The 27,922-nt window shown below is 36.8% G+C and overlaps 1 protein-coding gene across 3 annotated transcripts in view; it reads right to left on the reverse strand.

Moving 5' to 3' along the window:
- The window catches only part of TNNI3K (TNNI3 interacting kinase), a 308,994-nt gene that overhangs the window by 136,360 nt on the left and 144,712 nt on the right, over positions 1-27,922 (reverse strand). For 2 of the 3 annotated variants that reach the window (XM_044383733.2, XM_057310557.1), the window contains 6 exons: positions 19,389-19,475; positions 18,773-18,829; positions 17,682-17,774; positions 17,541-17,598; positions 17,220-17,414; positions 16,380-16,484 (listed from right to left, as the gene is read on the reverse strand). In XM_044383733.2, coding sequence (XP_044239668.1) covers positions 16,380-16,484; positions 17,220-17,414; positions 17,541-17,598; positions 17,682-17,774; positions 18,773-18,829; positions 19,389-19,475 — 595 coding nt within the window. Of the gene's footprint in view, positions 1-626; positions 756-16,379; positions 16,485-17,219; positions 17,415-17,540; positions 17,599-17,681; positions 17,775-18,772; positions 18,830-19,388; positions 19,476-27,922 lie in introns of all 3 variants that reach the window. The other variant, XM_057310556.1, reaches the window with a different exon arrangement.

The following is a 27,922-nucleotide window of genomic DNA, read 5'->3' on the forward strand; positions in this document are numbered from 1 at the left end:
GATGTCCTGAGTCTGGAGTTCATCTCCTAGTCTGTTAGCTAACAGTGAGATAGGGCACGCTCTCTCCAACCAACAATGTACTCACAGAGGCACGGGCGCTTTGAGGAAGGTTAACGTTTGTATCAGCTGCCGGCTGCAGGTAGCATGCAGATATCATAGATGGTAAACAAGAATTCCTAGCAAGAATGGTAGCTTTGGCACTGTCCTGGATTCCCAGTGGTTATCCCATTTGAAAGACTGAGATGGAGAGACATCCCTGAGAGATGTGTCTCAGGACAATGTGGAAGTTTAGAATGGGATTCTGTGCCTATGATATGATGGTAGATTTTCCAAGAGTCAAAATCAAGTAATAAAATACTCTGACATATGAGAACCATTTGCCTCATTCTTTTTTTTTTTCCCAGATAAGTCAGAAGAACTAAGCTAGATTTTAAAAAATTGGCAAAAGTAGTGTCAATTTTCAATTATCTGTGAATAAATTATTTTCAGTGATCCAATATTTCCTTTTTACCTAACCAGATCTTAGGTGGCTAAGTTAAGACAAGGTCTTCCATTTCAGAAGAGGAGAGGAGAGGGAGATTATTTGAGAGGGTTTGACTGTTAGAAGGTATGTTTTTAATATTGACCTTTGGGCTACTACTTTCCTTGCAGTGCCATTCCCTCTGCATGTTTTCTTCTTCCTCCTCTTCCTTCTTTTCCTCCTCCTGCTCCTCTTGTTCGTCTCTCTTTTTCTCACTTTTTCTTTCTCAGGATAACTAGTGGAGTTAAACAAAGCACATTATTATCATCAGGAGGAAGAATTTTTGTTGAGTGGGAGAATGGGAAGACAGAGAAATAATTACAAAGCATTTTTCCTTAGAAATATTCTTTGCAACCCTTATTTGCAGCAAAGATATGAGAGTTGGAACTTTGATCACATACATGCAAGTAAGTTTCAAATGGTTCTGGAACCATTTTAGGTGAAGGGGCCAAGAACTAGCATTTATCAAATGTCTACTATGTGCCAGATACTGTTATGAGGTAGTTACCATTCCTATTTTATAAATGAAGGAGATTATGTTTAGAAATAACTTGCCAACCATTACAGCATTAGGGAGTGGCAGAGCTTGGATTAAGCCTTAATATTTCTGAGTTGAAAGTACATGGTCTTTTTGCCACTTCTGGGGTGAATTCTCCTTGATACTACCACTGCTCTTAAAACTGCCACAGCGATTCTTGGTTGCTATATTGTTGGCCAAAGCCTAGAGAAACTTCTTTCATAAGAAATGATACTGAAAACTAGTGTGGGCAATCCAAAACAAACTTTTGGGAGAAGAGCTTCAGTTTAGAAGTCTCAAAGGTTTTCTTTTTTGTAACAAATTCCAGTTCCGAGGGTTCACCTCCTAAGTGGAAACTTCTTATGTATAAAGTTTTGCAAACTTGCTGATTATACGAGTATTTGATAAATCTATGACTTTAACAGCACTTCATCGATCAAATGCTCAAAATAAAAATTTAAATATAATTTATTTGTTTTTGTTTCTTTCACATAGAATATAGTCTCTTTAGTTCTTACTACTGTGAGAACAAACATACTTTTCCTTAAAATATTCTGAAAAATATGAAGCAAAGTAGAAAAAAATATATAAAGTATTTGTAATCTCCAAATTTGAGGCGTTTGAACAAGGAGGTAAGATTATTGAGCCAGAGAATCCAGCTTCCTTCAGTGCTTGTTTGTTTTTGTAGCAAAAACTATTCGTTAAATGTGTCTGCTAAATTTAACGAATACATATAGATGACACATACTGGGTAGCTTTTCTGTAGAAATTTTAATATTCACAAGTAAATAAGTGGCTCTCTGAAATGGCTAAACCTGCCTTGCCCTGTCAATGAGTAGAAATGCTCAGTATCCAGGAAAATTTAGAAAAATAAGCCACTGCTCAAATGAAAACCATCTGATCTATACCTTTCTGAGTCATTTATAGTCATCAAGAAAAAAAATTCAATTTATCACAAATACTTTTACTGTGTTTATTGTTGAAGGCTGAACATTGCTCATTTCCTTCTGGCAACTAAATTTGGATTGTCCAATCCAATTTTCTGAATTTGGGCTAAACTGACCTTAGATCAGAGTGCAATGGGAACATTTTCCACAGACCAGTTATTTGACATTCACGTTTTCATTTGTTGAGACATATATAGAGAAGCTCTGCAAGTCTCATTTTGAAGAGGGAATCGAATTTTATATTTCTTGCACATGAGTTGTGTTGTTTATGTTATCTCACTTTTGTGATCTTGATTATAAATTAATTAATTAATTATATCTTTTAGGAGTCACAGCATCAATGTTCATTAGCTACCATAGATTTCCTCCTGTGAATGACATTTGGAAGAGGAAAAAGCCATTCTAGCTACATCCTCACGATCCACAGTTTCATGCTGCATGTCTAGCAGCACACTGCTTTTAATCAACTTAGTGATGTTAGGGTAGCTTTTTTAGTTTCAGATGTTGTGTTTGCTAGTTTGCAATTTTTTGATATCCAATGTCTCCAACCCACCAGTTTTCTGATGATATATAAACAATTTGGGCCTTTTCTTTGCCATTTAATGTATGCACTTTCACATTTCCTGAGGAGTAGATCCCAGTACTGACTACTATTTGCATCAGACCAGAACCACGAATAGAGGGTAAGTGCAGAGTCTTAAAGACGCTTTCTCATCAACTTTCCTGTCAATGTTTAGGGTCCTCTGACTAAATGCTAACATTTGTAGATAGTTAACTTGACCTCAGTATGGTATAGATTTGTATTCAGTGATGGCAACTGAGTAAACCTTTTTCTTTCAATTTAGTTATGTTGATTCTTCTCCATTAGCTAGAATTGGTTTTGATATCCTCAGTGAGATTAATTATCAAATGATTATTTCTCCTTTTTAAGGTTTTCAAAAGGATAATACCTTTTGTTTATGATTAGAAAGATGCCAAATCATACTACTTTACATATTTCTTTTTAAAGATTTCACTTTTTATAGTTACCACTTATATTAGACAATTTACTTGTATCCACATTAGAAGAAAGAAGTCATCTATTTAAAGATGGCAATTCAATGAGTTTTAATAGACATATACTTCTGTGGAACTACTGCCTCAATCAAGATACAAAATATTTCTGTCACCCCAACAGGATTCTTAACTCCCCTTGCAGTTCATTCCTCTCTTAGCCCAGCCCTAGGAAACTAGTAATCTGCATTTTGATGCTAGAGATTAGTCTTCATTTTCTAAAACTGTATATAAATGAGATCTTATGGTATATATTATTTTATGTGTGCTTTCTTTCACATGGCATAAGCTGGATGTAGACAGAGAATGCTGACCATATTTGAGAACATGGTTGGGATAATTCCAGTCAATTAAGAGTGAACAGTAGCTGAGAAGTGAAAAGGATGGCTTAAGGTGTTTGTATTAAAGAAATGAAAGAAACTTTGAAAATATACATATAAATAGAAGGCATAATATATTTGTGCTGTTGAAACCACAAAGAATATTTAAAAAAAAAAAAAAAGAACATAAATCCTTGCCAGAGAGTAACTTCTGGGTCAGCTAAAAATTAAAACTTTTCCATTAAGGCATCGAATAATCACTGTATTTAAGAAGCTGAGCATCAACATAAAGCAAAATTGTGAAATGATTAATTTAGACATAAAAATATAACAAGTTCAGGAAATGTCGCCACTGGTTTTTCAGGTTCACATGAATCTGATTTTAGTTCCCACTTACTCTTTTCAGAGGATATTTAAATAATTTGACTGTGACAAGCCAAACTGTTTCGAGACCTCATTGAAAGTCAAATGAAAACATTAATCAAATGCAAAAATATTCTAGTCAGGCATGGAAATGCTGCAGGTTAGAAAATAAAAATGTTGCCTGTGAGAAGGAAAATCAATCAATTCAGAAAAAGCAGGTATTGGTTCAAATCTGCATAGTCAGTAGTGACTAGAAATCACTAGAATTTCAGGGGATTATATTTTTTTCTAAAGAATCATCAGATAGTCTTGGGCTATGTCTACATTGCAAAATCAGTTTGTTTGGCTAACTTTTCACCTGAGTAAATTAGAAAATCAGGGCAGTCAAACAACTGATCATATCTTTTTTTCTCACTGCCCTCACTGTGTTTTTGGACAGGCTTTAGTGACTAGCACACAAATAATTATAGCTAGGTAAGCGACTGTGGAACAGCAGTCTTAATTGAGAAAAAAAAAATAGCTTTCATATTACTAAATGCTATTGAATTGTACAATATTAAGTGAAAACTATCTTTTAATTTCTGCTATGAATTCTATAATCTATGCCTGCCATGGTAAGACAATCTAACAAACACTGCTTTGAGATTTAATCAGAGAGGCTCCTGGTCTGTGGGACTAAATGACTATCTATCCCCGTGTTTTGGATAACTATGCATAAAGGTAATTGTATAGTATGGGTAATAACCTTAGTCTGTCACTTACCATCTGTATCACAATTGCTTAGCCTCTTTAAGTCCTTCTGTCTTTATCTATTTAAGAAAGACATCATATAGAGTTATGAGTAATAAGCTAATGCTTATGAAACAGCTCAATGCCTGGCACAAAGAAACGTTAATGATACTTTTATATTCCTTCAAATGTTATTAATTAATTCATGTATTTGACAAATATTAATTGAACTTTTATTAGGACCCTTTTATTAGGACAAATATTAATTGAACTTTTATTAGGACTGTGCTAAGTATTTGGGAATAAAATGGTACAAAATCCACAGCCCCTGATTAAGCTTATTGTAGCAGGGAATACATGCAAATACATGACCAATTTTCATAGAGTGCTATCTACCCTGAGGTAAGCAAGAGCAGGGTATGCTGTGGGACTATATAAGAGGGCTTCCTGGTGGAAGGAATATAAATTAGCCAGGAGAAAGTGATACTGGGTGGAGAGAAGGAACAATGAGGGGAAGATGGGAAAGAGGTAGGGCAGGGGTGGATGTTTCCATCAGATTGAACAGCATGTGTTAAGGCCTATATTAAATTTACCTTTTCTCTATCAGATAGAGACCACAGATGCAATTCAACTGAGAAAGACCAAAAAAAAAAAAAAAAAAAAAAGGAAAACAAAAAAACAAAAAATGCAAACTTTTCTGTCTACTGCTTACAGTGCTAGGAAACAAGCTTGGCAAATAACAGCTCTTTAGCCTCATATTTAGGAAGCAAAAAAGGAGAAACTCTGTCAAACCCAGAAGAGGTTAATACAAGTTCAGTGCTAAAATATCTGCCCTTAAGGCCAACTATATCTCAATAGAGGGAGACTCAGAATATCTTTCTCATTCTTTGTATGAAATGGGGAAAAAAATTAAAGAAAGAAAAAGAATTAGAAGCATGTAATCAATCCCTTCCTTTACAAATCCCAGCAATTCAGGAGACTGCCAGCGGCTAAATCTTTCAGGGACCACAGACAGGAAAAAGCCTATTAAAATGTGCCCCATTCCCAAAGAAAGGGTCACTCAAGATCCTCGGACCCTTAACTCTGAATAGACTTAATGAAAGCCAACTACTATTTTAAGAATTTAGAAGGGGATTTCCCTCCCCAAAGAAAAGAAGCCAGACATCATCAGTGCTCTAACACTATTTCATCTACGGTACCAGGCATTGCTTTTCACTAACTTTCTGCAGGTTGTTAAAGCCATTAAATGAGGGCTTAGTGACTGAGATTACAGTTTATCACATACAAGGCTTAAAATATAATTGATACAAAGATCATCCCTCCAGGATTAAAGAGTTCTAATCATTCTGTGGGGCTTGCATGCTCTTTTCTTCTTGCTGGTCAAGGTAATAGTAAGCTTTTCGGAAAAGGAGTATGCCCTCCACACCATTTATGAACCGTGACACTTTTCAACTTCAGTTGGAAGAAGATAATCCAGACTACCCTACAAAATCTGCAGATCCAGCAGCTGGTTACAAAATGAATCTTACTCTAGGATTTCTGGCAACTTAGTTTCATGTGATTAATAAAAATGATACACAAATTTCTCTTGTAGAATCTTTCTCTAGTGTTCTCCATGTAACATTGTTCTGACACCCCTATTAACTGCAAGGATATTTTGTGAACAGGTAGACGTTAGACACCATTATTTCCACTTGCAAATTAGAAACCTGAGGCAGAAGGAAGTCAAGTGACATAACAGCAGTGTCACAAAAAGAATGGGAATAGAAACGAGAAAAACGATTGTCTCCTGTGAATCAAGAAAGCAAAAAGGATGTGATGGATGAATTCTTCCTTTTTTCTGTTAGGGAAGGGCAGGGGCAAGCTTTTTACTGCTAATTTTGAAAACATCCTTCCTTCCTCTTTATAGTGAAAAGGACAATTGCTGAACTGGGTTACTGGCTGAGTTCACTGGGCATAGAGAAGAAAAGCTACCTACCTATATGGATGCTCCACAAATCCTCTGCAGGGCCGGGGCTTCTCCTACTTGACTTTTTTTGCCTGGTGTGATCTCTGGGATGTGCCTCTGATGAGGGTTCCCCTTCTCTGCTATTACAGTCACCAACAAATGATTGTTGAGTGATTGAATGGCTGGTGTTTAAATTGTATGCTTAAGTTTTGTGTATGAGCTATAGGAAGAAGGATCACCAAGAAGGATCTTGGATAATTAAATAACCCTGCCCAATCCCCAGCTGTGTTTTTATCCATATTGTTTCCAATCTACATCTACTTAATGGAAGTGTCAGACAGAATCCCTGTTGCAAGTCAGAACCATGAAGAGACAGAGAGGTCTCAGTGAAGGCAGTGACACAGGATTAGAATTCCCTGGCCCTTCCTTATACGTAGTGAGAGAACCACAATCAAACAATCCACTTATATCCTAGATCTTTATGACAAGAAGAAATTAATCATCTGAGATATTATAAGCAAAGTCTGTAGTAATACAATCAAAAGGAGAGACAGGCCCTTGAAACATTCAATTCAGTAAAGAAACTTCAGCATTAAGAATATTAAGTAGTGAAAATATGCTTTCAGAAAAATAAGAAAAATGACAATAATAGCTAATGTATTTTCCATTTAAACTCAATAAAAATAGGTAACATTATCATCATCTTATATATTAGAAAACTGGTTTTTTAAAATTTTTTTATTTTTTAAAGAGATTTTAGTTATTATTTGACAGCCAGAGAGCCAGCCAGTGAGAGAGGGAACACAAGCAGAGGGAGTGGGAGAGGAAGAAGCAGGCTCTCAGTGGAGCAGGGAGCCCGATGGGGGGCTCGATCCCAGGACTCCGGGATCACACCCTGAGCTGAAGGCAGACGCTTAACAACTGAGCCACCCAGATGCCCCAGAAAACTGGTTTTTAAACAAATTGCGTAAGGACACAGGGAAGGTGTGACAGAGGGGGTATTTGCACCTGCATGGTCTGACTCCATAGCCTCTGTCTGCTCTCAACTGGTTCATCCCGCAGCCTTCCAGTGGGGTGGCAGGGCACCCCAACACAGATTCCCAGAGCTGTCCATGCTGCAATCTTGGGAGAATACTGACCTTACCTGAAAAGTTGCTTCCTCCCAAGAGTGATAGGGAGAATTTTGAAATAAAAAATGTTAAACAAGAGAAGAAAGTTCACAATTATCTGTATCTCTTTTCCTAGGCCAGATTCAAGGTACAGCTACTGGAAATTCAATCAATGGCAAAAGAAATACCCACCATTAAGACTGTTTCTCCCTTATTAGCTAGAAATTCTGGCTCTGGGTCCCTAGTCAGGTTGCACTCAATTAAATTCCAGGATCTTAAGAACACAACAACGTAAATGAATCTCAGCAAGCAAGGGTTGAAAATGATGAACTGAGAAATGCACAGATAACCACCAGGCAGCATTAATATCATTATTGAAAGGTTAGCTGCTCAGGAAATCGACAAGGTGCCAAGAGGGCACTCACAGTGCCTCCCAAGAAATGAGAGCAGAGAAGAAACGAGGCTGAACAGAGCAAAGCCTTTGTTGACATTTTCAAAAGCTGACTTTATACAGGCTGTATCCCTCAAGAATGGAAAATGGCAGTATACGGAACCAGTAACACTAGAAAATTGCAGGCCAGTAAGTTCACCACCAGTCACAGGGAAGCTTTTGAAAGGTTTTAGAGGATGAAGAGGGGGCATCACTACTACTCTTTCAAGTTCAACCCTGGGGTGAGAGAAATGCACAGTTACAGGAAATGCACAGCTGTCTCCCTGGCTTTGGGAATTCTCAGGGTATGGCTGTGTTGTATTACAGAATGAATAACTTTGTCACAAAATGCTCTGGAATAAGAATCCCGAGGCCAGGTTCCAGGGTGGAGTAGTAGTATTTTTATGTCGATTCAAAAGTGAATTCTGGAATCACAGAATTCCTATTTTCAGTCAACCCTGACATCCTGTGCTCTTATACACGCAGATACATTTATTTTGTACACACACACACGATCTTGTGTAGTGTTTCAAATGGCATATGGTGGCTTAGAACCCACCTCTAAAATATGAGATTCAGGGATTTATCTGACTGGGAGCATTGAGGCAAATTTCTGATGAAAGCGAGAGACGGCAGGTTTGACCAGGTTTGTGTGAACAATATGATAGTGTGAGCAGAATGAATGAGTCTTCCTCTGACTTAAATATACCTGTTTTAATTTAAAGGGAGTATGTGTCTAAGGGAATTTACTTAATGGGGTGTTAAGTAAGAGCACTATTTTTAGAATTCGTGGATGCAGCCAAAATTAAATGAGACGTTCTAATGGAGGCAGCTGAGAAAGGAAGAACATTTTAACTGGCCTTGGGAGGAAACTTTAGCTATTTCCGTTGGAATACAAAGTGAGGACAACCCAGGACTAAAGGACATTCCAGTAGTGGAGCAGGGGAGAGGGAGGGACCTGCTATTTTAATGCAGGATGAGCAACCTGAACCAAAATGAAATGTGATGGGAATGTTTGGGCATCGCCTCTGGGAACTGTGAGAATCAGGTGAGAGGCAGGGATGACGCTACATTCAGAGAAGATGAGGACAAGCTGGATGGTGAATTTCTATTTAAATAATAGGTTGGAACTTGCAAGTCAGAGGGAACTCTCTGCTTCATTTGGAAGTTTAGGGAGTTGAGTACAGACAGACTGACTTAAAATGGAGACGGAGCATGTCAGAGATGGAAATGGAAATTATGACTGAACATCAACACCTGAAAGGAGCTCATAAATACGATTACAGTAATTTGTAGAACTGAATGGTCAAGGAATGCCTTCTGCCGGATATGGCACAACAAGGTTCTCTGACTAGAGTGATCATAGACCTCCTGTGTTTTAATTTTCACTCTTAACGAAAAATGTGTGTATATGTGTGTTTTAATTGCTATAGAGCACATGCAACTGTGACTTATGTTTTGAATTTACATAGTCTATTTCATACTCTTGTATCTTATTACAATACATGTTTTGCTCTTGAACCATGTTTTGATTCAAGGACATATGTCTCCATACTCCCAAAGCTATTTTCATATCTTTAATGTAATCAACACTAGTAAATGAAAGAATTGTTTCAAAATTAATTCACATATGTTTTATTAAGTGGCTTTCACTACATTTCCCAATTAGTGGTATTAGTTTATAAATTGTGAACATGTATTTGTAAAAATATATTTAGTATGTGATGAACATTATATTAGTGCAATTGATTCAAGCAAATGTAGACCAGCCTTCTCAATTATTATCTTTACCTAAACCCTAGTAACTGTTATTACTAGTGTAAATGGGGTGAATGTAGCACAGACTGTTGGCTGCCCATGAAAACTCATTTCCTCTTCTGGGCCCAAAGCTTGACTATATTACCCACTACCGACTGCAGTAGGATGCATGGCCATTTGAGTGAGCTCTAGCTAGTGAGGTGTGACTCAAAGTGATACATGACACTCTCATGCCCAGCCTATAAAACATTTCATGCATCTTACATATTCTTGTCCCATTTATGCTCACTTGAATGGAGATGACCCCCCAAAGAGACCCTGGAAGCCTATGTTTAAAATGGGTCTTGAGTAACTTCATGGATAAGGGCCAGACCAACAACAGGTTTATTCACATAGTCAAGATACAAACTTCTATTGTTTTTGGACCATTATCTGTTTTTGGGTCTATTATAGTAGCAGATAACCTACCTTAACAGATTCATATTTCATCTTGGAAAACGGAATAGCTTAGTTTTTTCTCCCCCATTCCTCAAAGCAGTAATGACATTCATAGAGGACACTTTAAAAAATTAATTTGGAAATCTGAAGTCACATTACAGTTTTGAACAAAAACATTTCAGAACTACAAGCACCCCTTAAACCCAAAGGCCCTAACTCCTAAGGCATCCATTGTAGGTAATGAATAAACTCTTTTAGGCATCCCAAGTGGTACAGTGATGTCTCACCCTTGGGAGAATTAAAAAAATCGTTCCTCAAATCATTTTCCATAGGACTTAATTCCTTCAGAAATACAGTTGAGAAAGGCTGGAAGCATCACAAAAACATGGAAATGTGTAGGCTTATATGTAAATTGATATACATTACACATATGCAGTTTATATGTCTTTATCCTTCTATATGTGTATTGATTTATTATATGTAGTTATGTATTCTTCCAGAGTTTATAGTCTTGAATACCTATATGACATGTGTGCACTGCAACTGTCCAATATTGAAACTTGTACTTTTGTTTTGGCTGCCTATAAAGATACTACACTTCTGGGAACTTTCTAGTATCAATCATGAATTATAAATTACATGTTCCAGAGTGCCTTAAGTATTCATAGCAACTCCCATGGAAAATACTGGATCTTGGGACCTACTCTATGCTGTAGGTATCATGGACCTGTGGATCTCAGTCTTTTGCATTCATTATTGAATGCATGAATGAATGAACGGATGAATATTGTATTTTGGGCAATGATTCTCAAAATATGTATAATTCTCTTATGACTTAACTCTTCAATATTCCCACTCCTCTCTGGCAGCAGAGAAGGATGAGAGTTTTGGCAAATGGTTAGAATAACTGGTGTTAACACTTGAAGGTCGTTCTCAGTGCAGCCTGCATATTGGAATCACCAGGGGTCCTCTCTAAAAATATGATACCTCGGCCCCACCCCTATAAATTCCGAGGTAAGTAGGATCAGGTTTTTTTTTTTTAATTTTTAATTTTTATTTATTTACTAGAGAGAGAGAGGAAGAGAGAGCACGAGCAGGGGGAGAGGGAGAGGGAAAAGCAGACTCCCCGCTGAGCTGGGAGCCTGACATGGGGCTTGATCCTAGGATCTGGAGATGGCATTCACCAGTGAATATTAAACTCTATCTGTATAACCACTTATTGGAAAAGTCACAAGTGAAAGGCATTGCTGACAGTGGACTCTTTAATTTATGAGAACTGAGGAATACAACTGTACCTAATAGTTCAGTAATTAGAAAAAACTTACTAATTTGTTTATTTGTATTTGATTTTTTTCAAATGCCACCCTTTTATAATCAATTGAAAGACAAATGCAAACATTAACTTAAAACAATTATTAAAATTTTTATGAATAATTTTTTCTTTGATATTTTTTGAAATTTTCACAGATTTAGTTAAATGTCATCTTCAAAATTAAAATTCTTCCATCCCTTACCAATTTTGTCAGTTTATGGTATTTGTCATTTGTCATCAGTAAGTTGGTTGTTTTTAAAATGTCACTAATTATTTTCCTTTATTGTAACCCAAATAAGTTGACAATCAAAAACCAACAGTAATCTTTCTCAGATGTAGATCTAGACCCCCAATTAATTACTTAAAAAGTAATATAAAGTTATATAAAAAGACATATTGATACATATGAGAATATTGTGGAGTATTTTTCCATCCTTTATTTATAAGAGAACAACTGAGGAATTAAGAGCGATAACAAAGGTCATTTGTATAGTGCTTCCCAATTTACAAAATGCTTTCATATACATATCTCATGGGTGTGCAATGGCCACTCTATGATGGAAGTATCACTATTTTGTTGCATACAGTGTTGTTCTACTATATACTTATACAGGGAAAAGACCATTCATTTGATCTATATATGTTTGCAGTGGTGTTTTGGTTTCAATGTCAATCTGGAAAATGTACTTTTCCAAGGGAACACAGGGAGCTGCTCGTATTCAGTCACAAGCTTTAAAGCCTTTAGCTGTAAACCATGCTTTGCAACCTCCAATGCTACAAAATGAATATATGCATTGCGCCAAGTGTAAGTTGGTAGGCAGTGGGGTCTACAACAAATTGAAAGTTCATTCCTGTATAAAGCGATATACATTTAAAAAATATTTAGGGGCATCTGGGTGCCTCAGTTGGTTAAGCGGCCAACTCGATATCAGTTCAGGTCATGATCTCAGGGTCCTGGGATTAAGCCCCACATCGGGCTCCACACTCAGCAGGGAGTCTGCTTGAGATTCTCTCCCTCTGAACCCTCCCCCCTAAAATAAATAAATAAATATTTGAAAAAAAAAGTTTAAAAAATATTTAAACACTATAGACCAAAGGAAACTTACCTGTGTGCCTCATATGCAATTTCTATTCCACACTAGCAGAACATGGGTTGTAAAAGAAGAAATAAAGCAGGAACACAGAAACACAAGGAGATCATATGAGAAATGATTTGGGCAACAGGAATTGAGACTAAGGACTGAAGCACAAAGAACACAGTTGGAAAATGGCTGATGCTCATCCAATATCATTAGTCTCCTTTATCTCTCTGTTTTGACTTGGTTTTGTTGTTGTTGCTGTTGTTGGGACAGCATAATATAATGTTAAGAACACCGTAATGTGTTCTTGGATGTGACCTTGGACTTAGTCTATTTCCTTTTTTTTTTTTTTTAAGATTTTATTTATTTATTTGACAGAGAGAGAGAGAGACAGCCAGCGAGGGAGGGAACACAAGCAGGGGGAGCGGGAGAGGAAGAAGCAGGCTTCCAGCAGAGGAGCCGGATGCGGGGCTCGATCCCAGAACGCCAGAATCATGCCCTGAGCAGGAGGCAGATGCTTAATGATTGAGCCACCCAGGCGCCCCATTAGTCTATTTCCTTATCAGGAAAATGGAGATAATAATAACTATATTATAGAATTGTTGTGAGATTAAATAAGAGCAATACATGACAAGGGCTTAGCAGACCTCCTTTCACGTTGTGAGTGGTAAATAAATGGTAGATATGATCATCATTTTCATCATCATCGTTGGAAAGAACCACTTCCTTATTGAGCCCTTCAACTTCTCCTTAGTAAATACTCAAACATCAAAATTAACTTTCAGACCCGTATGGTAAGAAGCTTGCCAAGGGAAAGGCAGAGAGTTCTTTCCTCTCACTCATATAAATCAACAACCACAAAACGAAAGATAGAGCGTCCCCTCATCTGTAAGCTGATCAATAAGCTCAAACAGCCCCTTTGCTTTAAACCATAAAAAGTATTGGGCAAAGTTAGTCAGCCTGTACCTAAAAGCAGTCATATTTGTACCAACTAGGCCATTGCTTTCTGAAATGATATTCACAGAAATGCCCCAGGAATTTGGTTCAGTTAGAAATGCATTGATCGAACGTCTCCAAAATGAAGAGAACTGATCTCTGCTCTTGAAGCTCTGATATGCCCAGATTTGGGGGAGAAAGAAAAACGTAAATAGGTCATTTCAATGCAAAAATGCAGACATGTCCGAGTTCCTCACTCTGATGTGCATCTTTCCCTTTCCCTCTTTCAGTGGGGCTCCATAAGCATGGTAGACATGCAAGGGTTAGTTTGCTGCGAGAACACTGAGGGAAGACACATACCTGTTCTTCAAAGTCTAGCTTTAGCTCTACATCCTCCAGGAAACTTTCCACTCTACTTTGATCTTTGACTTACTTGAAATCCTTTGAAAATTGCTGCTTAATCATTTTGGTCCTTAGTCATTTTCTACATTACATGTGAAATAAATTGTTTCCTGGTATATGCTCTATGTACCCAAACAGTAAATAGTAAGCTCAGGATTTACACTCTTTTGAGCAACATGTAATGTTATATCCACATTAATCTGAAAAATTGAATGTTTTATTGTTTCCAGATTAAAGATTAGTAAAAAATAGTTTATAAATAATAAATGCAATAGTTTGTGACTCTATTATATTGAAGACACCCAAGGAACTGTGTTTTATAAAATTTGATGACATTTTGGTACAATTTAAAGCATTTGGGTTAGACTAGAAACAGAAAAAATGGCAAATATAAACATATTTGTTATATAGTAAACGTTCTATTTCCATTTTTAATCAACATTTATATATTTGGCCCTGTTTTATAACTTGGTGGTAACAACTTGCACTTATAGGGCAACAGAACACACATTCATTTGCCCCATAATTGAGGAATTACAGCTAAACAAAACCATCAATGATCACTCATTTGTTTTAACACCACGTGCAAAATGGTTGGGATAACAAGATAACACTCCTAAAACTCACAAATCGCCAGTTTATATTATGCTAATTTATCACCTAAATCTATTTCCTAAATACTGTTACTGAAACTGAAAGAAAAAAATATTTATTAACACGAATGCTTTCAATAAGAGACATAAGAAAAAAAAAAAAACCTAACAACAGCAAAAAAAAAAGACTCGTGTGTGAAAATAAATAATTTTAAATGGATTGAATCCCACACATATTTATATCCAATATCTAATATTCAACCACTCTCATATCTAATTGATTTTATTTTATCTCTATCTTTCATATGCCTCTCCCTTTCATTTCCACTGCCACTAGTGAAATTTTGCTTTTCATTACTTCTCATTTAGATTACTGCAACAACTGCTTCACCAGTTTCTTGACTTCCTCGTCAAGTTGATCTCTTACAAAGATGCTGGATTAATCATTCCATACTACAGTTCTGAATTTGTGATTCCTAGCTCCACCACCTCAGTGCCTACTTCTTTCTTACAGAATGAAGTCTAAACTACCTTAAGTCACTGATTTCTGTGTTCTTATTCCATTTATCTTTCTGAATTTCTTTCCCAATCCTCTGTTTCCTACATTACAAATACTACGTACATTCACATACACTTCATCCACTAAAGTGAAACTATTCATTGTTGCTATCTATGCCTTTAACTTTCTAATCTCTATCTTCTGAATGTCATCCTTAAGCCTAGGCTACCTTTCTAAATTCTATCCATCTGTTCATGCCAAGCTCAAATGTCCCTTCTTCCATGAAGATGTTTCTAAATTCCTCAGAAGTAATTAATATTCTTCTTTCTAAAATTTTATAAAATTTTTAACATCTCTCTTATAGAACTTATTACTTTATACCTACCACATACTTAGATAAGTATTTTTCTCCTCTACTAGAACTATGAAAGCTCCTTGGGAATGGAGTCTATGGCAGCTTCACCTTGTAAGCTCTAATATGCCAAGTATAAAGGCTTTAAACATAGTAGATACCCAAATAGTTGTTGTACAAAAGGCTGAATGGAATAATTACTTTTTAGTAGCCTCAGAATTGTAGACTTTATACAGAAGATTATATATGGTATCTATACGAACATTATTGATGATCATGAAATGAAAGTTATTGACTTTCAATAATCTGACTTGTTTCATAAACTAGATCAGTGTTGTCCAGCTATTCTCCATAACACCTTTGGGATTCCAAAGAGGTGGCATAGGGATCTCCCTCCTTGGCAGTAGAAAATGGTGAGTAAACAGACTTCTGTACCCTGCATTCTGCCTTCAAGTAAAGCTGCTACATTTTATGTATTGGCTTTCTTGTAAGATTTTGTTTAGAGAAAACTTTCACTGTTTAATTTTTTTTTTTAATCCCTTGGGGTTTCACCCCCTGGCACACTATAATTCCTTATTTATTTCAAGTCTTTAGCCTACATGAGAACATCTTCACATGAAAACTAGGTAAATGAGCTGCTGTGTTTTGGCTGAATTTACTATTAGAAAAATACCAGAACGGTGGCACAAAAATGGTTGTTTCAGGTAATTTAAATCAGGATCTCCTATAATACCTTACTTCATATGAGGCCTTACATGCTATAATAGTCATTGATCTAAATTCCTGATCTGACTTTATTGACTTGAGAACTAGCTAGCTGGTGAATCTTACAGACATCACTCTCTTGAAGGATCCCCGAGAGACAGTTATATAGCTTTCTATTTCTGTAAAAGACAATGACAAAACTTTCTATAGCTTAGCCTTAAAGTAGCCTATCGCCTAACCCACACAGAATACCCTGATTTGCAATATAAGTGAGGTTACGCTGTATCTTCACTGAAGATACACTGAAATCTGTCTTAGACCCCTAGTCAGTTACACAATTCTATGTTCATTATTTAGAGGGAAAAATACCTGTTTAAGTCACGGTGTATAATTGGCTGTGTCAGGTTGTGAAGGTACTCCATACCTTTGGCAACATCTACTGCAATAATTAATTTAGACTGCAAATCAAGAATCCTAGAATTTAAAAATAGATTTAGTGAGGATGAAACGGTCAAACCCAATAGCACATCTTTCTAAAAAATATCAATGGAGTGCATGATTTGTTACTCTATATTTTTCAGTCTTTTTTGCTTTATTGAAGATTAAGCTAAAAATTAAAAAAATCTGGAAAAATAGCTTTTCTACATGCTTAATTATAAATCAATTCAGATACCAACCCCTCATATTTAAAATATTCCACTTGATTTTATAATATTTATAATGCTATACTTAATTTTTTTATAATAACATAAAATGGATTCTACTCTAATAACTAAGTGAAACCACACTGTAATTATTGTACTCATATATCTAGGAAGTGAATTAAAATTAGATTTGCGCAAGGCTATTCTTTTTTAAAACTTTAAAAAATAAATGCTGTGACCCCTGGTAATTATTTTATTCTCAGCTTACATATATCTGCTTTATTAGTATGTCATATTTAGCCTAATTATTATAAGCTTCAGTTGCTAATTTAAAATCCTTGAATTTGTTAACTCCAACTGAATTCCTGTTAAGAAAGCACAGAAGTATTTCTATTCCCTAAAACATAATTACTGGGCATAAATTATTAGTCATCTTTAAAATGCCACATTTCCTAGCACTCAGAGATTTCAGAAGGTAAAGGTAAATCCAAGTGGAAAGCTTCTGAGGTATTGCAAGGATAACTCCAATGATACGTAAAATGATGTCAGAACAAGAGAACCATACCTCTTCTGTTCATGAAGGAGAGAGAACAGAGAACCCCCTGATATGTACTGAGTGACGATGGCAAACTGGCTGGGATCATTCAAGCAAGCACCCACAAACTGAATTACACAGGGGTGATTGAGCCGGCAGAGAATGGACACCTCTCGGCAAAACATATCCACATCTGATTTGGAGCAGTAGGTGTTGGCTCGATAACTGGAAATGGCAGGAACAGGAAACCCTCAGTCAACAGATGGATCAAAACAAGGGGCTTTTCATGCATATGCTTCTTAAAGTTCACAACTCCAGTCTGAGGCTAAATTTCCTCATTTGTTTGCTTACCGTTTTATAGCCACTATTTTATTTCTGCAACGTCCTTTATATACTTTCCCAAAAGAACCTAAAATTGTGTAAGAGAAATGAATAAACACATATTATCTTGTACTCGTGAAACGAAAGCAGACTAGTGTGTTCTTAGGTTACCTGAGCCGATAATCTCATGGAACTCAATTTCTGAGAGTTGAAGATGGAAATGTGAAGGCAATCCAGCCCTTAGGAGGAGAACGTCTGCCTTCTCTGTGAACAGGAATTGTTATTTTATTTTTTAAGACAAAAACACACATGGATGTGTACAAATGATGCGCATACATACTTTACTTGGCCAAAAATGTCATTCCCGAGTAACATTTAATTTTCCAAATACAACTGACTACTTGGAGATACTAAAACCTTATCACAAATGATCCCTATCCCCCTGCATTAAATACATGTTAGTTTTCTGTCTCTGTTCCCCTACCTTTGTTATCAGGGCTAAGTGTTTATTCTTAATGTGATCGATAACTAGCTCGTCTGCATGACACAGCAACCCTGGAGTACAGTTCATATCACATCATGATAAGGAGTTTTAACTGGTGGATCCCTGCCACCTATCACAATGGGCTTAGCCAAATATCCATAAGCTAAACCTCAAAGGTATGCCAATTAGATGTAAAAAAATAAGTACATGAATCATTCAGAGGAAACATTTCAAACCAAAAATAATTTTTAAAAACTTCAAATTCTAAATAGTTAAGTACAAATTTATAGTTGAATCATATATATATGTATATATATATTAATTTTCCTGGTTCAATAGTATTAATTTCTTTGTGCAGCATACACTCAAAAATTTCCCGAGGTATTACTTATTTGGGATCTTTTGGAAAATAACTTATTTTTTAAAATTTATTTTCCTATGGCAAACCTATGCCCAATTCTAGCCACATTATTAATTATTTGTATATATTAATATTTGTAATTTAGACTTCATTAAAAATACAAATGTCTATAAGAATTTGATCTTTCTTTAATAGTCAGGAAAATTTCACTGCTATACCTTCATGAACCAAGATAGCATATGCAAAATACTACAGTGGGTAAGGTTAATTATGGAAAGAATGGTTTGTTGATAATATTGCTTATGCATGCAAACTAGTCATCATTTATAATATGTAAAATAAAACAGAAAGTTATCATATTTGAGGTAATAGTTATCCTTTGTAATAAAATATAACAATTGTCTTGTATGAAAATACCTTTTGTCATGCTTTTAATCTTCCCCAAGGGGGATGGAAGAGACACATAGGAGCCATCTAGAAATCAAATTATATTATAGAGTTGAAAGTAGCATTTTTCTACATGAACATTAAACATTATAAAAAGAAGCAGGTGACAAAAGAAATTTGCTAAGAAAACCAAGTGAGGATATAGTTTTAACCCAGGTCTTTTTCTGGATACTGAAACTGTATAGCAAGTGTTTATTTAGAGAGTACATAAAAAGATTAAAAATAAAAAACCAAGGTCTAGTAGACGCTGCGTCTGAGTATGAGTATTCTCTGGCCTGCCTCAATAGATTACTGAAACGGAGAACGACTGCTCTCAGCTCGCCCGGCCCTTCCTGGTCGTGCATCAGCCTCATTCACACCCAGGCCAGGGGATGCTAAACCTGAAGGAGCTGCAGATGGGTGAGTTAGAAAACAGCTGAAGTGAAGGCTTCTTTAGTTTCAGCCTCACCCAGACATAAGTTTTCTTAAAATAAAGCCAATCTGACATGCCCTCATCCCTAATCCCAGAATAACAGTAATGGAAATAAAAGTTTACCTTTAGGCACAATATTGTACTAACAACAAAAACTTATTATGAGAGGGATACCTCCTCCAGGCTGTGAATATTCATTACAAGGCAATTCATCCTGCGGTCTCTTATAATGCTTCAGGAGTGTGACAATTGCATCGTGTCCTTCATGGAAAGACAAAAAGGACAAAAGGTCTTAATTTTTGTTTGATTTATTCAGCTCATCATATAACTCAACAGTGACTAGAGGTAGCTTGAAACATAGGATATATCTTAAGAGATAATATATTGCAATAGGAATTTAGTTCATTCATTCATTCATTCATTCACCTACTCATTCATTCATTCAAAATAATTCACTGAGACTCTACTGTATGTGAGGCACTATGTTAAGCACTATATCCGGTAGTAGGGCTACAAAGAACAAGGTGACTATAGTCTTATCCTTAAGAAGCTTAGTGTAGTTGAATAATAATGAGAATTTCTAAATGAGGAAATATGAGGTGCTGAGGGCACCATTAAAACGGTAAAAAGCACATATGGTAACCAGGAGACAGGGATGTGTTTGCTTTGATTGAACACGTTCAGTTGGCAACTGCAGCATAACATGGCACTAAGATAATTAACATAGGTTTTTGTGGCAGGAGACAGCTGTCTGTCTGCTTATAAATATTTGTACTCCCCATTCATGGGGTGATTTTGGGCCCGGGAATGGCTGTCCACTCAGGGACAACAGTTCCCTATCGCCCTTGTATCCGGATATGGCCTTGTGACAAATTCTCACCAAGGGATCATGAGCAAAAGTGATGCCACTTCCAACTCTGGGCTTTAAGAAAAAGATGAGCCTTCTCTACTCTTCCCTTCTGCTGGCTGAGTGCAGAAGATTCTGAGTCCCTAAGGGATGGGAAAAAGCCATCCATTGACCAGAAATGCCCACACTAGACTTCTATACCACTGATAGATAAATTTCTATTATATAACACTATCCAAATTAGGGAGTTTATTAATTGCAGTAGGTAACATATTGTGAAAGATAAAAAATGGTAAATGCTCTTCTGAGTACACCCATGATTTTCAATAGAACTAAACTTTTGGATACTATTTTATGTTTTAACTATAAAAATAATCTACTGAAGCTAATTTATATGAGAGAAAAACAAAGTCAGCCTTAAAGTCCCTGCCAAGAGACTTGTGAAATGCAACAGAACTCATTGTAAAAATGGCAAGCTTTAGGAATTGAAAAATCATATGGGCTTATTCATCCCGGAGGGTTCATAGTTAACACTTGTTCAGAATACACCTAGTTAATGTATAGAGTATGTGCTGAGAGTTATGCCTGCTAATCTAATCCCCCCCTTCAAAAAAATGAATTAAAATTAATACAGCATGCAAGATCATGAGATGGAGTAATTAAGATACTAACTAGATTAAAACCTTTTCCAAATGTAATATCCCAACATCAGTTTCTTCAAGAAAAACAACAACATTGTGATAACAATTGCTAAAATTTGTAGCAAAACTTAAATCTACAGAGTTAACAATAGTGCCCATTTTCTTATCCACAGATTTCAATTCATGACTGGGAGGTCTGTAATTTTCTCAAATCATAGACATAGGTTATGATGAAATAATGAGGAGTCTGTCCTGTTAGCACTTTAACTTTGTATTCTCCTGTGCTCACAATCAGGAAAACCTCAAGACCCCAATGGCATAAGCCAACAGGCACATTTCTAAAGAGCCTAATACAGGGCGCTTGGGTGGTTCAGTTGGTTAAGCATCTGCCTTCGGCTCAGGTCATGATCTGGGGTTCTTGGGATCAAGCCCCATGTCAGGCTCCCTACTCCGCAGGGAGCCTGCTTCTCCCTCTCCCTCTGCCTGATGCTCCCCCTGCTTGTGCTCTCTATCTCTCTCTGTCAAATAAATAATAGTAAAAATATAAAATAAAAATGAAAAAAGAGCCTAATAGGCAGAAGGAACAGTTAATGTAAACGTCCAAGATGGGAGGAAATATGACACCTTCAAAAATGAAAGAAGGCCAGTGTGGCTCGTATCACAAGCAAGAGTAAGAGTGGTTCCAGACTTGGGTAGAGAAATAGATAAGCACGTATCATGTGCAGAAGTGCTTCAGAAACTTTGTAGTGTGTATAAGAATCACTGGGAGCACATGTTATTTATTTATTTTCTTTTAAGATTTTATTTAAATTCAAGTTAGTTAACATATAGTGTAGTATTAGTTGCAGACGTAGAATTTAGTGATTCATCACTTACATATAACTCCCAGTGCTCAACACAAGTGCACTCCCTAATGCCCATCACACATTTAGCCCATCCCCCCACACACCACCCCTCCAGCCACCCTCAGTTTCTTCCCTATAGTTAAGAGTTTTTTATGGTTTGCCTCCCTCTCTGTTTTTATCTTCTTTTATTTTTCCTTTCCCTCCCCTATGTTCATCTGTTTTGTTTCTTAAATATGGTATGTATCTTTCTCTGACTGACTTATTTCAGTTAGCATAATACCCTCTAGTTCCATCCACATCATTGCAAATGGCAAGACTTCATTCTTTTTGTTGGATGAGTAATATTCCATTGTATATATATATACCATATTTTCTTTATCCATTCATCAGTCGATGGATATCTGGGCTTTTTCCATCATTTAGCTATTGTTGATATTGCTGCTATAAACATCAAGGTGCCTGTGCCCCTTCAAATCACTATTTTTGTATCCTTTGGATAAATACCTACTAGTGCAATTCCTGGACTATAGGGTAGCTCTATTTTTAACTTTCTGAGGAACCTCCATACTGTTTTCCGAAGTGGCTGCACGAGTTTGCATTCTTACCAACAGTGGAAGAGGGTTCCCCTTTCTCTTAATCCTCATCTCTGCAACCACAACAAACATCTGTTGTTTCCTGAATTGTTGATTTTAGCCATTTTGACTTGTGTGAGGTGGTATCTCATAGTGGTTTTGATTTGTATTTCCCTGATGATAAGTGATGTTGAGCGTTTTTTCGTGTGTCTGCTAGCCATTATGTCTTCTTTGGAGAAATGTCTATTCATGACTTCTGCCCATTTCTTGACTGGATTTTTTATTTTTTGGGTGTTGAATTTGAAAAGTTCTTTACAGATTTTGGATACTAACCCTTTATCTAATACGTCATTTACAACTATCTTCTCCCCTTCCTTTGTTGTGCAGAAGTTTTTAACCTTATGAAGGCCCAATAGTTCATTTTTGTTTTTGTTTTCCTTGCCTCCAGAGATGTGTCCAGTAAGAAGTTGCTGCAGCCAAGGTCAAAAAGGTTGTTGCCTGTGTTCTCTAGGATTCCTGTCTCACACTTAGGTTTTTCATCTATTTGGAATTTATTTTTATGTATGGTGTAAGAAAGTGGTCCAGTTTCATTGTTCCACATGTGGCTGTACAGTTTTCTCAACACCATTTGTTGAAGACACTTTTTTCCCATTGGATATTCTTTCCTGCTTTGCTGAAGATTGACCATATAGTTGTGGGTCCATTTCGTGGTTCTCTATTCTGTTCCATTGATCTATGAGTCTGTTTTTGTGCCATTACCCCACTGTCTTGATGATTACAGCTTTGTAATACAGCTTGAAGTCTGGGATTGTGATACCTCCAGTTTGGTTTTCTTTTTCAACAATCCTTTGGCTCTTTGGGGTCTTTTCTGGTTCCATACAAATTTTAGAATTCTTTGTTCTAGCTCTGTGAAAATGCTGGTGTTATTTTGATAGGGATTGCACTGAATGTATAGATTGTTCTGGGTAGTATAGACATTTTAACAGAATTTGTTCTTCCAATTCAAGAGCATGGAATGTTTTTCCATTTCTTTGTGTCCTTCTCAATTTCTTTCATCAGTGTTTTACAGTTTTCATAGTACAGATTTTTTACCTCTATTGTTAGGTTTATTCCTATCTTGTGGTTTTTGGGGCAATTGTAAACAGGATCGATTCCTTGATTTCTCTTTCTGCTGCCTAATTATTGGTGTATAGAAATGCAACACACTTCTGTGCATTGATTTTATATCCTGTGACTTTGCTGAATACTAGCAATTTTTTGGTGGAGTCTTTCAGGTTTTCCGTATAGAATATCATGTCGTCTGCAAAGATTGAAAGTTTGACTTCTTCCTTGACAATCTACATACCTATATTTCTTTTTGTTGTCTGACTGCTGAGGTTAGGACTTCCAGTACTATGTTGAACAACAGTCGTGAGAGTGGACATCGCTGTCTTCTTCCTGAAAAACTCTCAGGTTTCCCCATTGAGGATGATATTAAGTATGGGTCCTTTTGTATGGCATTTATGATGTTAAGGGTTTTTAACAAGAAAGGATGCTGTATTTTGTCAAATGCTTTTTCTGCATCTATTGAGAGGATCATGTTTCTTTTCTTTTATTAATGTGGTGTATCACGTGATTGATTTGTGGAAGTTGAACCACCCCTACAGCCTGGGAATAAATCCCACTTGGTTGGGTTACGAAAATAATCTTTTCAGTGCACTGTTGGATTCGATTAGCTAGTATTTTGTTGAGAAATTTTGCATCCATGTTCATCAGGCGTATTGGCCTATAATTCTCCTTTTTTAGTGGAGTCTTTCTCTGGTTTTGGAATCAAGGTAACGTTGGCCTCATAAAATGAGTTTAGAAGTTTAGAAGTTTCCTTCCATTTCTATTTTTCTATTTTCTAGGAACAGTTTCAGAAGAATAGGTATTCATTCTTTAATTCTTCTTTAATTTTTTAGTAGAATTCCCCTGGAAAGCCATCCGGCCCTGAGCTTTTGTTATTTGGGAGATTTTTGATTACTGATTCAATGTCTTTGCTGCTTATGGATCTATTCAGATTTTCTATTTCTTCCTGTTTCCATTTTGGTAATTTATGTGTTTCTAGAAATTTATCCATTAGTTCCAGATTGTCTAATTTGTTGGCATATAATTCCTCATAACATTCTCTTATAATTGTCTGTGTTTCTTTGGTGTTGGTTGTGATCTCTCCTCTTTCATTAATGATATTACTTATTTGGGTCTTCCCCCCAACCCCATAAGTCTGGCTAGGAGTCTATCAATTTTGTTAATTCTTTCAGAGAACCAGCTCCTAGTTTTGTTGAAGGAGTGCATGTTAAACCACAGATTGCTGAGCGCTACCACCAGGGATTCTGACTGAAGGGTCTATAGTGGGACCTGAAAGTTGCTTTTTTAACAAAGCCCCAGGTGATGCTGATTAGAAGTCCACACTTTGATACTATGGATGTGGAGCTTTGGAGTTTAAAACAAGAAATCTGGATTTTAATGTAGGTGAGATGGAGGACAACTTTACTTCGTTGAAGGACATGATTTGTTTTGTTTTTAAAAAGATCCATATTTACAGATTAGAGCTATGATATGTCCTTCTAAGGCTGTTGTAAAGATTAAGTGAGATGATGTATGTGCTTACAATTCTAACATGTAAATATGACTTTCAGATCTTTTCACTGCTTTCTTGCCTTACTATTTTGCCCTCAGAATTGTGAATGAACTTGGAAATTCCTTTATGAAACTTCACATACATTTTCTAAATGCCAATATATTCAATTTCTATTGCTGCTGTGGTTAATTACTGCAAACTTAGTGGCTTAAACAATACAACTTTATTATCTTATAGTTCTAGAAGTCAGAAGTCCAACATAGTTCTCAATGGGCTAAAATCAAGGTGTTGGCAGGACTTTACTCCTTTCTAGAGGCTCCAGAGGAACATCGATTTCCTTGCTTTTTCCAGGCTTGAAAGGCCACTGACATTCCTTGGCTGTGGCCCCCTTTATATTTTCAAATCTATCAATGGCTGGTTGAATCCTTCTCACTTCATATCATTCTGACCTCTGCTTCTGACTCCCTCTTCCACATTTAAGGACCCCTGCTATTACCTAGGGCCCACTGTGATAATCCACGATAATCTTTCTCAAAAAATCATATAATTAGCAGCCTTAATTCCCCTTTCCCATATAAGGCGGCATTCTCATAAGTTGCTGGGATTTGGACCTGGACATCTTTGGGGGACCATTACTCTGTCTACCACCCCCAGGGTGATGAAAATTTCAGTGTGCTCTGTTTGCATGTCAGTGCTGCCTCCCATTGAGCACCTCCCTTTCTTCCCCATTGTGGATGGCCATTTTAGTCTCAGGATAAAAGTAGCACCACCAACAAAATGTTCTCTGAAATTAAAATACCCCTTCATCTGTCCTGTTGCTAGATTCATAGGTTCTGAGGTTTGTCTGCTCCTCTCTACATTGTCTGCCCCCAGTTTAATAGGACCTGTGGTGCTTTTAGTTGTACTTTTACTTAATTTGGTCTTCAAGTGTTTGGGACCAGGAAAAACAAAACAAAACAAAACAAAACAAATTTTCTTATTTCTGTTTCTCCTTTGGGAAAAATAAAACAACTTAAACCCCAAAGATTTACCCCAATAACAAAGCTTACTTAAATCACAAAGTCCACCTCCCTGCCTGTCTCAGCCTCTCTGTTGGACTGACTGTGGCTGACAGCGGCGAGGGCCTCCTGCTTTCCCTAGTGAAGCAGAAAGCCTCATCTTGAATCCTGACCGTCTGTGTAAGTCAGTGATCACACCCTTGATGTTACCTTTCATTTCAACAGCTCTCTTGGCTCCACTTGCTCTGAGCAGTTTTAATTTCCTGCCAGCACAGTGGCACAATTTGCTGGCGTTTTCTTTGGGATGCTTTTCATCAAGAGCCTAATGAGCGCCTGGGTTCTGGCTGATGATAAGCATGAGGCTGCCAGGGAAATGCCAAGAGGCCCCTCGGCTCTGGAAGGCATCTCCGCCTGATTTCCCACCTCCTGCTAACTGTGGGCTGAGGCACACATGTATGGGAAATTCTTCACTGCTATCACTGCTCTGACAAACTACCGAAGTGTATGCAAAGAAACCTGAAAACCACTAGGGCCCAGCTCCCTGATACTTGGTCACAAGGAGTTAAGCAGAAAAATGCCTTGGTGGAACTCACTAAATGGACTTGCTAAGGCAAACTCCTGATAATGGATATACCCAGATAACTAAGGCACACTAATGGAACACATCCAGAGATAATCAAACTATCACTAATTAAATAAAATGTTTTCCCATATCTAAGAATTTACTATCTACATCCAAGTATTTTACCCAAAACAGGAGGTTGCTATGTTATTAGCCTAATGCAGTTATAATAATGCTTTGCACTTCCAGAGTGCATCGGAGCCCATGAAGGTTTTTGCCAGCTTGGAGTGTCTTTCATTTCCTGCATCCCACTCTTCAAGTCTGTCTGTATTACTCAAATTCCATGCTTTTCCTTTAATTCATCTTCTTTTTCTGTTCCTTTCCTTATACTTGGAGTGATTCCTCCCAACCCCAAACCTCTTTGTTTTCAACTTTCTGCACATCTTTATTTTATAACCTAGGTTGTTGTTTAGGGCTACAATTCCATCGGGAGGATTGTTACATAGACAGTTTAGTATGTATATCATGGTCATGTATACAACATAGGGTTCATAATTATTCAAGAAGGAAAAGGACACATTTTATATATCTCTATAAGGGTATCTCTCCAATCCCACCATTTTGTCTTAGGGATGATGAATGCTGTTTACTGGTATGAAAAATTATTTTAATAACATAGAAGAAAACTTGCTATGAAAATTATTTTAAGTACTAGGTCTGAAGATTAATAGTTAATGACACTAGTACTAAGATCTTCTCCCTGACATTGTGACTCTGAGGCCCTCTGGGTCTAAGATAGAGAACATGGGGATTAGGTCTTGATTACATAAGCTAAGGAATTCCTATTGCCTTCAAAATTCCCAGGTGATCAAAGGAGCAGTCTCAGCCTTTGTTTGTACATGCCTAAAGGAGGAAACTTTCACAGCAATGATATAGACGAGACTTTGCTCAAAATTTTGTTACCTCCTCTTCCCATCATGTTAAAAACTCATTTTCCAAAAGCACTGAAAAGTGGGATCAAGGATGCCTTCTAATGTTTGTTCTTCCTCCTGCCAATCCTGGCCCATACACTATCATTTAAATAAAAGGCAAGAAAAATTCAAGACTTGCTATATCTTCTTATCACTTAAATCTGAAAGATACTTTCACGAGAGAGGGTACACACATCCCTTTCCCCCCATATTTTTGTCTGTTAATCACCAAATCACCAGGCCCAAACAAGAATGCCACCAGTCCTTCTTAACCTTGAGATAAGAACTCACAATCATGAATGCTTTTGCCAAAAGAACTCTACACAAACCAAGTTATTTAGCATTCTTCTTTCCTTCTTTTCTCTTCTTCCCATCTGGCTTTTCTTTTCCCTTCTACAAATATTTATTGAGCATCCATTAGAGATCAACTCAAGTAACATCCTCCCAGGGAAGCCCTTCATGACTTCTTGATTTTAAATAGTGTCCTTAAACTTTTTACTCAGTGTTGTGTTTCCTTTTTATTTTCTTCATAGGACTTATTTTCAGATAGTTTCTGTTTGTTTTCTTGCTCATGACCTGTCTCTTCTGCTAGAATTACAAATTTCCTAAGAACAGGGAAATATTGTCTGTCTAACTCACTGTTTTACCTCAGTTCCTAGCACAGTGTCTATGA

The sequence above is a fragment of the Ursus arctos genome, unplaced genomic scaffold (assembly GCF_023065955.2).
Source record: "Ursus arctos isolate Adak ecotype North America unplaced genomic scaffold, UrsArc2.0 scaffold_12, whole genome shotgun sequence".
In the NCBI taxonomy this organism is placed as follows: domain Eukaryota; kingdom Metazoa; phylum Chordata; class Mammalia; order Carnivora; family Ursidae; genus Ursus; species Ursus arctos.